At 46.3% G+C, this 13,408-nt stretch overlaps 1 protein-coding gene across 1 annotated transcript in view; it reads left to right on the forward strand.

The window, feature by feature from the left end:
• Positions 1-11,731, forward strand: part of RECQL5 (RecQ like helicase 5) — a 36,284-nt gene extending 24,553 nt beyond the window's left edge. The window contains exons 8-19 of the mRNA XM_031059918.1: positions 2,865-3,092; positions 4,544-4,643; positions 5,145-5,181; positions 6,020-6,078; positions 6,201-6,277; positions 6,805-6,898; positions 7,348-7,488; positions 7,905-8,566; positions 8,763-8,841; positions 9,679-9,930; positions 10,391-10,463; positions 10,562-11,731. Of these exons, the coding sequence (XP_030915778.1) occupies positions 2,865-3,092; positions 4,544-4,643; positions 5,145-5,181; positions 6,020-6,078; positions 6,201-6,277; positions 6,805-6,898; positions 7,348-7,488; positions 7,905-8,566; positions 8,763-8,841; positions 9,679-9,930; positions 10,391-10,463; positions 10,562-10,662 (1,903 nt within the window). The 3' untranslated portion in view covers positions 10,663-11,731. The remainder of the gene's footprint in view (positions 1-2,864; positions 3,093-4,543; positions 4,644-5,144; positions 5,182-6,019; positions 6,079-6,200; positions 6,278-6,804; positions 6,899-7,347; positions 7,489-7,904; positions 8,567-8,762; positions 8,842-9,678; positions 9,931-10,390; positions 10,464-10,561) is intronic.
• Positions 11,732-13,408: the final 1,677 nt, after the last annotated feature.

Here is a 13,408-nt window from a genome sequence, read left to right on the forward strand (position 1 = left end):
GCTGAGGCTCTGGACCCTCTGGCTTCTACAAGGGAATGCTTTTTTCTGGTTTTTGGGAGAGACAGAGCTTCTTTTGGGATATATGACTTTGCTTCTTCTCTGGCTGTCCATCTCCTTCTCCTAATTGCAGGAATAGCGCTCTTATTTTTTGTGGTGTATAAAAACAAGGACTACCAAAGCTACACAAGTGCAGGCAGCTTTGTGGTCAGTTTAGTACTTTCCTGAAATGCATTGCCACAGACAAAAATGTGTTAATAAACCTCTTTGTTATTTGCTCTTCATCCCATTCCATAATGTCAGATGAGGGGGGAGGGAATGTCTGAAATGACACAATGATTTTGTTTAGACATGAGACCAGTGGTCAGCTCATACGTACTCTTTTGAAGGGCGAAGGGAGACAAATAATACAGTGGCATATTTAGAAGATGCAATAATTTTAGGACATGTATAATAATACAAACTACCATTAATTTATGTAAATCATCTCCATCTCGTGGGCATTAGTCAGGTGTTGGTGTGACAGGGGAAACTTTCCCCTCACATGTTAATGCATAACCAACTGTCTTTCAAGAGCTCTTGTGTTAAGTATTAATCCAGTGATTAACGCCAGCATCCCTGTTGGTAACTTCATTTTTTGTCTTTTGACCCTAATTATGGGATTGCAATTTTAGTTTTGCAACTGAATTTCTGTTATGGCCCAACTCCTGAGCACCGTTGGCTGAAGTGGGGCTGTGGCCCCAGTCTGGGTAATTTTTCAGGAAGAAAAAAGCAATTACAGTATTACAGTAGGCTGGGTGGGAAGGGCTTGGCTTTACAAGCCTGATGGGTTAGAAACTGAAACTCTAAATTCCAGTGAGCTCACAGCTGATCTCTGCCTCCACCAAAGCCCTCCCCTGGGCCAGAGGACAGAGGTGTGTGTGGCTGTCCCTCCCCAGCATAAGCCTGGTGAGCTGTGGGAGTGGGGAGAGGGCTTGTCCCTCACTGAATGCCTCAGTTAACTCTAATACAGATCAGTGCGTGCGAGGGGAAGAGACAGGGACTAATGAGAATGCTGCCTGTTTTCTTTGGGGGAAACAAAAAGCTGACTTGCAGCTCGCTGACATTTCTATAGTCACGTTGCACTGGCAAGCCAGGCAGCACCAGTGGTTCTTTTGGAGAGGCAGGACAAGGGTATCGAATGTGTTGCCCCCATCTTGGTCCCCCAGCCTTGCCCTCCGTGTGAAAGGAGCTCTTTGAGTGCAGGAGCAGAGTGAGTCAGTGTGGCTCTGCAGGGGGATAGAATGGCAGCTTTGTCAGAGCCTCTCCAGGCTTTGGTGCCCTGCACAGTGCAGACACCCTGCTGCAGCCCCTTACCTGAGCACTGCCAGCTCCCTGCCACTTCAGCACACTCAGGTCACTGCTGGGGACAGCAGCCTGTGCCCTGCTGCTGTGCTGCCTTCCAGATCCGTCTCCCAGGCCGTGGGAAGGAGTGAGCCAGCAGCCCCTGCAGCCCCTCTGGGGTTTGTTTGTGATGCTTTGGTTCATCATGCAGTTGTTTGGTTCACAACATGCAGTTGTGTTCCCTCCAGACACACACAGACGCAAGTGAAGAAGAAAACTGTGTTTGTTAGATCTCTGTCAAGTTCTGACATGCCTTAAAGGGTTTAGAATAAGAGTAACTGAGGTGCTTGCTCTCTTACTTTTCCCCTCTGTGACCCACTTTTTGCAGATGAAGTTGGGAAGCCCACTAGGGCACACCTTGGTGGAGAATAAAAAATTCCACTTTGTTCTTCCTTGTAGTAAAATAATTTTCTCTTAAAAATAACTTTTGTTCCCACTTGGCTGCTGGATTTGATCTCTAAATGCCCAGTGAAGTGAATGTTTTCATATATTTATTGTCAGCTTTTTGATTAACACACAACCAACCACCTCTGCTGAGAAACTTTAGTTTTAAAAAGCTCCTCTCGATTCTGCTTTCTTAAAAAAAAAAAGGGGAGGGGGTAAAGTAACTGCCTGATCATTTTTTGCAAAATCAGTGTGTTCCCTGGTTTAAGTTAGGGAGTGTTTTAGAAGAGAAATTATTTCCTGCCTGTATTGCTAGTGAGCATATTGTCACCAAATTCTTTTTTATGTACCCCAAAACACTGATGCCTGCCAAAAATATTTTGAAAATTTCTGGAAGAATCTAGTAATCTTCTCGTGGCTGGTTTGCTAATCCTGGTAAACTGGTTGTGCAATCCTGTGTGAGCAAATGAGCTGGTTTTCATGCATGTAGGACTCTACCCAAACTTTGGGTGCTGATCTGGAGCATGTGAGCCCATCAAGATCCAGGCTGTGTTATCTGAATGGTACTCCCTTGTGACCTCACTTTGGACTGTATTCCTGGGATTTTCTTTACATTCCTGTGTCTTCAAATATATATTTCTTCACCTTCAAATCACAAATAATAAACCTAGAATCTTAAATGTGAGATGTTCTTCAATGTGAGGTGTTCTCTGAGGTGTAGTAATCAATGGGACCTCTTTACCTACAGCCAACCTGACAGGACATGGAATATATTTAGCCAGTGATACAGAATTAATAACTGTACATTTCATCAGCTGCTCCTTTTGCAGGTCTCAAAGATCTGGAAGGGTTTAGCAGAAGAGATTAACATTGATGGCTTTTTACATATGGGGAAGGGAAGCCAAAGAGACTTTAAGGAAGGTGCCAGGAACAGAGCCTGAATTCTGCTCCAGGGATTAATCCCTGTGACTCCTGCTGGAATAGACATTCTCTGTGAAAAAACAGGACTCAAATCTTTATCTAAAGACACCCTGCATTTGGAGGGTGGCGTTTTTGTGGATAGAAGTGATGACCAGATGATTTTGCCTTGTGTTTCCAAGCTGTCGCCACGCTGCCATCGCGAAGTACTTCGGTGACGCCACCCCACCTTGCAACAAGTGCTGTGACTTCTGCAAGAACCCAGGGGCAGTGAAAAGGCAACTGGAGGAACTGGAACGCTGTAGCAACAGCTGGAGTAAAACCTCCATCAGGCCCACGGGATCCTCCTGGGATAGCAACGACCCAGAGCTCTACGAGGGCGGGAGGAGAGGCCTCAAAGGCTTCAGCAGGTCTGTACCAGACAGGTTACACTCATCTCACAGGAGCCATCAGAGAAAAGAGCATCCACCAGCTGCAGGCCCAGACACTCCTATTTTCAGCACATGTTTCTGTGTGGATGGTATTCTCCTGTAACTTTCTGGCAGCAGCAGCTGGAATTTCATTTTCCACACACTTTGGCAGCCTTGTTCTCATTCGTGTTCCAGAGAACCAAAAGCTGTTTTGACAGAGCTAAGAATTGCCCTGCACAATGTAATTGGCTCAAGAAACTAGCCTGAAATTTTTGAAAGCAGCAAGTGGGCTCAGCCAGTTCATAGTCACAAGGATCAGAAATGTTTAAACTTGAGACCAAGATGACATGGTCCAGAGTTCGTTCCTGATTTAACACAACTGTCTGTGAGCCAGCAGGCCAGGGGCCACTGACAGGACTTAGTCACCACAGAGGATGTTATGAAGTGCCAGTGTCAGATTCTTCTGCAGATTGCTGCATTTTCCTATCAGGCTGACAGCAAAAGGAAGATGTGCAGTGGAAAACATGATGAATTCTGTAAAATGCTTGGCAGTGTGGAGGTGACAACTTCTCTTTCCCCTTGTTCTCTGGCAGAGTTGCAGTGATCGTCCGGCTGTGTCAGGATGAAGTTTCTCTGCTGGCACTGCCCATGAAGCTGTGCCAGGACACACAGTGCTGTAGGCTGGCCAGGCCCTCTGCTTTACCTTAAAAAGCTTGAGATTGGTACCTTTGTTCTTTGGCCAAGTCCAGCTGAGTCAGGGGAAACCAGGACTTGTGACCTAAGCCTGTGTTTGGTCTCAGGACCTGAGAAGCCACAGCTAATGCTATTGTACAGAACAGTGTTTGCCACTTGGCTTATTGAACCTTTCCATGATCTGAGTGTAGTTTTGCCTTGGAAGTTGTAATAATTAGCAGCTCTAAAGCTCAGATTTGTGATACCTGTAAGTTTGGCAGCTGTGGGAGGCAGTGAACTCCTGGGCTACATCTGGTGAGCATCAGCTGCTGCATTTCAGTGTAGTAGAGATGGAGGTTTCATTTATTGCAGCAGCCTGTGAACAAGTGAGGCTGAGGAATGGATGTTGTGCCCTTTCTGCCATCTCTGCTCCCAGGGCAGGAGGGACTGACAGATGGGTACATGACATGAGGCACTGACTCCTGAACCCCCTGGGAGCATCTGGCAGAGCTGCAGAAATGGAGCCCTCCATTCTCAGGGCACTAGTTACAAGCTCTTAGTTCAAGCCACTGCTCCTACTTTATGGGATGAACAAATGCTGTGCATTTTTGGAGGACACTCACTGCTGTCCTGCTTGGGCAATGGCAGAGAAACTCCAAGTGAAGACATGTTCAGGAAGGATGTGGGGTGCATCACTGGGGTGGCTTCCCAGACTTGTACCCCAGTTCATGCTGCAGCTACAGAAAAGCTTGTTCCTCTTGCCTTCCTGCCTCATCCAGGTATGATGAAGAGGGCAGTGGGAATTGGGATGAAGACAACGAGGAGCGTCGGAAACGGGAGTGGGACAACTTCTACAAGAAACAGATGAGTCTGCGCAAGGTGAGCTGGGGTCAGTTCTTAAGGGATGCTCAGAGGGTTTCCTATGAACTTGTCTGACAGCCATAAAGGCTTCCTGGCACTGATGACAGTAAATTATTTCATCTCGGTGTTGCTTGTTGTCTTTCACTTCTTGTACCTCTGCTTTTGTTGTGTTCTCCACATTCTGGGCCAGTCCCATAATAGGAAGAAATGCAGCTTATTCATGTGCTGGTTTCTCTGCAGTGCTAAGAAAGGAGCCTGTTGGTTTTAATGCCCATGGTAGTAGTAAAAACAGATTTTCCCATTCAGCTTCTCTCAAATATTCTTATAGCAGAGGTGAACTTTTGGCTTTGATTCTCATTCTTTGTCTTCTTGGCCCAGTTTTGGCACGTATTCAATGCCTTTATAACTTCAGCTTTAATTTTCCCTAGAGCAGGGATATAAAACATGCCTCTTGTGCTTCTAGATCTGCATGTGTGTAGTTGGAATGGAAATGTTTGACTGATCTTTGTTTTCTTCCAGGGCAAAGAACCAGAAAAGGAAGATTTTGTTCCTCCAAGTAAATATCTCTTTGATTTATAATGGGTTTTCTTTGGGAGAAGAAAGTCTTATATTTTGCAGCTGCATGCAATTTGTACAGCATCACCACTGGAGGTATCAGTCCCTAGGCACAGAGGTCAAGCTTTTGGCTGTGAAAACTTGGCTGGAGGAGATGGACCACAGCTTAGCTTTGGTCAGGGTGAAGATATGGAATGCATCTTTCTGAACAACATTTCCAAATAAGCAAGAGAGAAAGAAAACTCTGTCTAACCTGACTTTGTAGTGTTGGCTATTTCTGCAGTGGTTATGCAGCAATAATAATAGTAATAGTAATAATAATAATAATAATAATAATAATAATAATAATAATAATAATAATAATAATAATAATAATAATAGTAATGCTAGAATGAAACTGCTGAAAACCTTTGCTGTTTGTAACTGTGTTGCTTGGGGCCCTGTCTGGCACTGCTACAAAAGAACACTTGATAAGTCAGGTTATTCTATCCAGCCTGATTTTTTTGGTTGGTATTGTGAGGAGGAGAAAAGATTTGAGTTTCCTAAGAGCCTTAAAGAAAGGCTTTCTGAGGTGGGAACATTTTGGAAAGCTGTTAGTCCTAAACTCCAAAGTAGATGTTCTCAATCAGAGAAAACATTCTCACTTTGGTTTCTGCCTCCTCTTTTGGAGTGTGCAGCTTCTCCAGGTAGAAGGGGTGACCACAATGTTCCTTGGGGTGACAGTGCAGGGAGGAGAAAGCCAGGCAGTCCTGGACCTGCACCTCCCTGTGACAGCTGAGATGTTCTCCATCAGCCCAGCCCTGCCGTGGCTCCTTTCCCAAATTCCTCTCCTGTGGCAGGTGCAGACTGTCCCCTGAAGGAGGCTGCCAGCAGGAGGATCTCCAAGCTCACTGTGAAGGTAAGTGATGTTGCAAAGAACAACAAGGCTTCTGCCTGGCCTGTCCTTACTCCTCCAGGGGTGGAAGTCCAAGGGGCAGTGAGACATCTGTAGAGCATGTCTGAGTATCCCATGTTTCCTAGGGCCGGGAACACTGCCTGAAAATGCTGGAAGAAGCTTTGAGCAACAACCAAAAGACTCCAGCAGCAGAAGGAAAATGGTAAGAGATGAGGAAATAGGGGTGCATACTGAGTCCCTTAACACAGGGCCTGCTCTTCCCTGAGCACAATTACCATTATAATATGTATTAATTGTGCTCAGGGAAGTATTAACACAATTAATACACAGGGAATGCCTTTTTAAAAATGATTTTGTCCAAGGATGTCGTTTCACTTAGCAGCATCTTTCTGGCTGTGATGTTGAAGATCAGACCTGAGGATTCGTGGCTGATCGCTGGTATCAGCTTGATCCCAGGAGTGGCAGTTCTTCCCTACCCCACAAGATGGGGATAGTGTGCTTCTCAAACGGAACAGTGGGCAAGAATCTTGATTTAAAACCCTTTTCATCACCCTTTCCATTCTCCATCAACTCACCACTACATGCCTTAGGACTTAACTGGAAGTTATCACTTATTCTTGTACCAGAGGGAGTGGATTTTGTACTTTCTGGGAGATACTTCAGGATTAGTGTTCCCTTTGCAGATACAGCAGTGTGTCTTGCCAGGAATCACCCCAGCCTGTGTTTCAGGTCAGACCCTGGGGCCTGTGCAGTGGAAATGGAATACGAAGCTTTCCGGACCAGCAAAATGGCAAATTCCTACAAGGCAGCTGTGCTAAAGAAGGTAGGGACAAACATCTCCCTGCAGCCTGGGAGCTCCAGGGCAAATAGGGCAGAGTTTGTGTGGGAAAGGTGAAGGACAAGCTCTGTTTTGCCCTGGGTATCTTACAAATCTTTCTTTGTGATTTTGTTTCCAGGAGGGCCCAGAATCACCTCAAGTTCACATCTTTGTTGGCTTTACAGGCTCTGAAAACCTACATAGCAGTGCAAGCTTATCCAGATATGTTGTAGCAGTACAGGGATTTGGGAATTCCTCAGGCTGCTGCTGACATTGGAGAAGCCTTGGTTTAGGTTATCTGGTTGCCATCATTCTCAATGAAGATGTTTCTGTTCCTGAGGCAGGTTCCTCTCCAGGGCAGATATTTGTTTTGTTATTATGGCTTTTAGTATGTACTATGGCAGGAATACATAAAGATTTCTGGCCATTGGAGAATATTTCTGTTCTCTTTTCAGGTGGCAGAAATCAATAAAGCCTCCAAACAAGGGGAATTGTTCTCAGTCATTGGGTCTGGAACAGGTGGTAACAGCAATTCGGAGACAAAATCTGATTCTTTAGCAGAAGGGGACTTTGTCCTTGCATCCCAGGTTCCCTCGGTGAGTACTGCTGGGATAGACAGGAGGGAATGCTCCTGTGTTTTTTCTGTCTGCTTTTTCACAAATTTGAGTCCTTTCTGTGGCCACAACTCCATATTTCTATTGTAATTGCTTTTTCCTGTCTGTCACGTTGTTATTAGTGAATATAATCTGTGTGCAGGCCACAGTTTAAATAAATTCTTTCTCATCTTACTCTATCCAAGGATGCTGCCTTGTTTTCTTACTGCTGGCCTAGGACTTCCACCTAATCCATTTCCCTCATGTCTCTGTTGATGGGGGTGATGATCAGCCAGATTTAGAGCCTCTCCGAGCTTACAGCTGCCCACACTGGTGTATTGTGTGCAGAAACTTAGCTGCTTTCATGGTGCTGCACTCAGGGATCTCACATCCAAAATTTCTTCTTCCTGTCTCCCCAGTTCAAACCCAAGCGTGTGGGAGCAGGATTTCCAAAGAAATCCAGCTTGTTCCAGACAGCTTCAGAACTGCTGAAGATCCAGGAGGAGAGTGATGCAAAGCCTGTCAAAAATGTCTGTCTAAGTGGGCAGGACAACAGCAGCTACAGTCTGGACCTGGACACCAGGAACTCTGTTCTCCAGAGGGAAGAAACTGCAACCAAAGCAGTGGGTGAGAGTGGAGTGGTAGAACTACACCCAGAAAAGAAGGGGCAGCAACCCAGTCCAGACACAAAAAGTGCCCTTGGGGAGAGCCCTGCTAAGAAGTCCAAACGTAGCAAGAAGCAGCAAATGCTTGCAGAAGCAGCTAAAAAGGAATCACAGGATATTTCCAAATTTTTCTCCCTCCCCAAAGCTGGCTCTAAAGCCCAAAGCTGCAGCATAGCAAAGGGAGATGGCTGTTCTGCAAGCACACTACCTCAAGTTTCTTCTCAAAGTGTGTGTCAAGAGAAACCAACACCTCAGGAAAATAAAGATGGCTCTGGAGACCTGACTGGGCAGTTCCAGGAGGAGAATAAAGAACTGAGAGAAACAGAACTAACACTAACTGAGAAAGGGGAGAATTGTAAGACCCAACAGGCTGCTGAATGTGAATTCCTTGAGGAAGAAATGGATGTGAAGTCCAGGTAAAATCTTCACTTCTCTGCTCCCTGAGTTATCCAGAGCCCCACCAGCCTTGTCCTGGAAACCTGTCTGAGGTCTCTGGGTGGGTGAGGGAGACTCTTGCTTTTCCATGCAGTCTCAGGGCCACTGACACTGAATGCAGAAATATTTTCACTGTGGAATGATTACAACTGGCCTTCTCTCTACTTTTCCCACTAGTGTTGCTGAAAATGTTGCAGAAACTGATCTGCCTGTTGTGGGAGAAGGTGACAGTGGGAAGCGGCCAGGATCAGATGAGGTAAGACTTCAATGAATGCTGATTTCCTCTCTTTCTTCTGCTCATCTTGTGCCAAATTTCTCTCTGGGGGTGTCATTTACCTGGGGAAGGCCCAGCTGCAGTTACAGCAGAAAGGAGAGCCCCAGTGGTGTTGCATTCCTGGTGTTTCCCTGCTGCCCTCTGGGCTGTGCCAGCACCTTGGGCTTTGTTCCCTCCTCTGTGCAACTCGTGACTGTACCCTTGCTGGTGATTTGCCTGGAATTAGTGTCCCCACCCCCTGAGATCTGTCACTAACTATAATTAGGGAGTTGCTTTCTCATGGCAAGGGCACAGCCACAGGCCAGAGACACACAGGACCATTGGGAAGTGACCCCTGCTCACAGCCTGCCTTGCCATTAATTTTCTGCTTCTGTATTTGGCAGCTGAGACTGCCTGGCAGCTGTCTCTGCAACACTGCACTCTCCTTTTCCTTTCTCTTTCAAACTGAGCAGGAGTGTGGCTCTCCTGATGTGGTTGATTCTTCCTGAGGGGTGTATTCTGTTCTCAGCAGACATCCTGAGAAATCTTTTCCAGTCAGTTTTCCTCTGTAGGATAGGGTCTAGCAATTAGCTGCCCCAATGTGAGCACAGGGTAGTTCTAAATGTGATATTCTTTAAAGGGTTTTTTTTCAAAGTCCCTTTGTGTGGGAAGCAGTGTCTGCACAGCAGGTGAAAAGGAGTTACAGATTCCTACTGGGTATTCACAGGAGGCAGAGGCTGCAGGATGCTGCAAAGATTTGTGTTCTTGGAAAGTGGTGGCTGCTTGGAAGGACAGTGCTGCCACATTGGTAGGTTTGGTTTTCTTCTGTCCCCTCTCCAGGATATGGAAAGTCCTGCAAAAAAGCGGCTCCGGACAGTGGCAATATCTTCAATTCTGACCCAGCCAGAGGGCAAAAGTGTTGGTCCAACAAAGAAGAAGGTGACTTTTGACTCAAACTTAGCACAGTGTGATAAAGAAGGAAGCAGCAAGACCATACAGCCAGTGACCAAAGGCATGTCCCTCAAAGAGACTGCAGACATCGTTGTCAAGTATTTGACCCCGTTCTACAAGGGCGGCAAATTTGCTTCCAAGGTAGAGTATAGCTCAAGGCCCTCTTTAGCAGAAGGAGAATTCATCTCTCTAGGGATCTGGGGCTCTGAGAAGGCAGAGATTATCTGGATCACACCTTTTATTTCCAAATTATGTTTTGGTATGTGTTTAAGTGACTCCAAGTGCAGCAACTCCCCTCTCCCACAAACCAGTTGGTATCTGTTGGTTCCACACTTCCTTGTGATTGTTCATATTTTCACATTAAACCCTGGCACGTTTTTAACTCCCACCTGTGAAGTAGGAACAGGTTCAGTGCTGGTGTTTCCTTGCTGTGCCCTGCAAGGCAGGATGTGTGTGCCTGGCCTTCTCCAGCACTGTAGGGCCAGCTCTGTGTGTTCAGTCTAGGAATGGTTTGTGCCAGTCTGTGCTAAGGGCAAGACAAACATGGAAACAGACTGGTGAGGTAACTGTGTCTGCTTTCTGCTCTTCCCCAACGCTGCAGGATCTCTTCAAGGGCTTTGCCAGGCACCTGTCTCACTTACTGACCCAGGAGCAGAGCCCTGCCCGCAAGACAGGTGTGTCTGGGGTTATTGCAATGCCACATTGGTTCATGGCTTTAGAGGGGCAGATGTCTTAAGTATCAACTCAAAAGATGGTGTTTCCTCTCTTGCAGTGAAGGAGGAAGCACAGAGACTCATCAAGGAGTTTTTCAAAACAAGGCTCAGGTGTGAGAGTGAGGCAGACTGGGAGGAGCTGCAGAGCTTGGAGAGCTGATCCCTGCTGCTTGTTGGCTCTTCCTTCCTGCAGCAGCACCACCAGGGCATGTGGAAGAACTCAGCCATGGAGGGTCTCATGAGACTGCAGCAATGAGATTTATTTTTCTTTTCTCCACTGCATTTTTGCTCACTTGTGTCCTTAGTGACACACATTCAAGGGAACCAGTTTTTGTGAACTCATGGTGAGTTTCCCCAATAAGTGGGGTGCTGAAACCCTCAAGGACCAAGAGGTGTGAAGTTGTACCTGCTGGCTTTGTTAGGGGCTGCTGCCTTGGATGTTCTGCACTGTCTCCAGCCTCTGCTACCTGCACCAGTCTGGGCAGGGCTCAGACTTTCCAGTTGGGACTCTGCTTTGGGATGGCACCTTGCTTTCTAAATGGCTTCTCCCCTTGCTCCCCCTCTCCCCGTTTCTTATTTCAGTGTCACCAATATGCTACAAGTTCTCATGCTTTGCTTAGGGCTGCCAGTGACAAACTCAGTATTTGAGTTCCTGGATGGAATATTTTTGTTTGAAGAGCCGGGGAGGAGCATTTTGTAATTACCATGGAGGCAGTGCTTGCTTTCTAAAGGAGGAGAAACTCACATTCTTTTTCTTTTAATGTGAACTTCTTTGATTTTGTCCAGTTCTGTCTGCCCTTTAATTTAAGTGGTGATACTCTTTCAGTATTAACCCCTGCAACACTTCCAGCCTTTGCTTGTAATCCCTAAAGCCATATTTGCTCCCTGTGCCTCACCAAAAGTCTGCAGTGCAGGGAGCAGTGCTGCTATTACAGCTGGGTAGGGCTCTGCTGTGACCCTCAAACTGACACTGTGGTACCTCTGCTGCTATGTTTATATGGAAGCTGAACCTGATTCCCTGGTACAAGCCCTTCCTGTTGGATTTTTGTTGGGTTCTGCCTCTATTCCATACCTACAGGGGCTGGTGGCCTCAGGCTCTAGTGCTGCCAGAGGAATGTGCAGCCTCAGAGGCTGCCCAGGGGTTGGGATCACTGCATTCCCCAGATGTATTTTTTTAAGTGTTCTGAAGGGTATATGCAGGACTGACAATAAAGCAATGTTACAACTGCTGTGGATTGTTCCTGGAAGCTTTTTCTTACCACTCAGTCACACAGACTGCTCAGAGGTAAGCAGCACTCCAAGAGAAGCACCTGCCAGGGAAGATGCTGTAGTTCCCCCTGGCATCAGCTCACCAGCAAAGTTCCAAATGTGCATCAGGGCTTGCACTGAGCACCCTCAGATTTATGCCCCTTCCCTGCCAACAGTGAAAACATTTTCTTCAAGCTTTGCCCATTACCTGCAGTTAAGTTTTCCCAGGTTAGATGTAAGATATAGCATATCATGCTTTCAGAACATCTCTGTGATTATTTTATTGCAATTTCCTAAAGGGCAGTTACTCCTCAGGTCATTAGGAGAGCTGTGGCAATAAAAATAAATTAAATATTTTTGTACAACCCAAAACACTTCAGTATAATACAAGTTCTGTTTGAAGATGCTTCCTCCATGGGCACAGAGCCATCATTGAAGTCTGACAGCTGCATGGCCATGACTGACTTCTTTATAGTAGAGGGAAGCATATGCATATAATTATGTCAGTGAGAAATTAATTAACAATAAACTTCCTTACCATTGCAGCTCAATCTGTGCCCTAGCATATGTGTTAATTGTATGATTAACACTGATCTGCTTTTCAATTAGGATGCTTTGTACAAATTGCTTCACAAATCCTGCTAGAGGATCTCTGCATATCAATTCAGAGACAAATCTGGCTCCTGGAAAACACCAGCAGCCCCTGCAGGCATTGCACAGCTCAGCTGGGCATTGGGATACACAAATCTCTAGCAAGCACCAGGCTTTGCTCATGATAATTAATTCAAAACAGAAAGGAGGAGTTGCACAGTGCAAAGCTTGAAGGCAAGTGCTTGCTTTGGGTCAGCTGCTCTTTGTTGGAAGGGCTGTGGTGTGGGGAGGCCCTTGGGGTTTGTTTAGCCACAGCTTGGATTGTTCCAAGGAAGTGCTTGAGGGCTGAATGGCAGGTCATGAGGGTTCTGGTCACTCCATCAACAAACGCTGTGGTGGCATTCTTAGAAAGCAGCTGGCTGAGGTCATGGGTGTCTTCTGGAAGAGTTCTCTCCCAAAGACAGGTCAGGGAGCACTGACCAAGTTCAGAGAAAGGGAAACAGTGCTGTTTTCCTTGGCCATTCTCCTCCTTTTAGGCTCTAAGAGTGCAGCTCTATTTTATCCAGGATGACAACAATGGTGTGGTACAGTTCTTTGGCCTGTCAAAACACCAACCAGCATCAATCACTCTTTGCCCCAGAAAGAGCTGCTTCCCCTAATTGAATATCCCCATAAATCACTTCCCGTAATTAAATATCAGCCACGTGCTGGGACCAAACTGCACTTCAGAGCCTGGAAATACAGTGTCCCCTATAGGAATGTGTCTTCTGTTGACAGAGTGACAGAACTATCCTTGTCCCTTTAAAGAGGAAAGAAGCCCAGAAATTTCTCTCCTCAGTTGGGTAAAAAGACATCTCATAGGCCTAGGGGACTTCACCTCAAACTTAAGGATAGCCAGTTGGACAGGAGCCAAAAAGTCCTGCCTGGGCAATTTACTAGAAAAAGAAGAGAACAAAGAAACTAATGGCTTTTGTGAGGTGTTTTACCAGGAGCAAGATTCCCCCTCCTCCTTTGGGACACGAGAGAGGAGCAGCAGCACCATCTCTCAGCAGAGGCTCAGCTGGGCA

The sequence above is a fragment of the Geospiza fortis genome, unplaced genomic scaffold (assembly GCF_000277835.1).
Source record: "Geospiza fortis unplaced genomic scaffold, GeoFor_1.0 scaffold244, whole genome shotgun sequence".
Classification (NCBI taxonomy): domain Eukaryota; kingdom Metazoa; phylum Chordata; class Aves; order Passeriformes; family Thraupidae; genus Geospiza; species Geospiza fortis.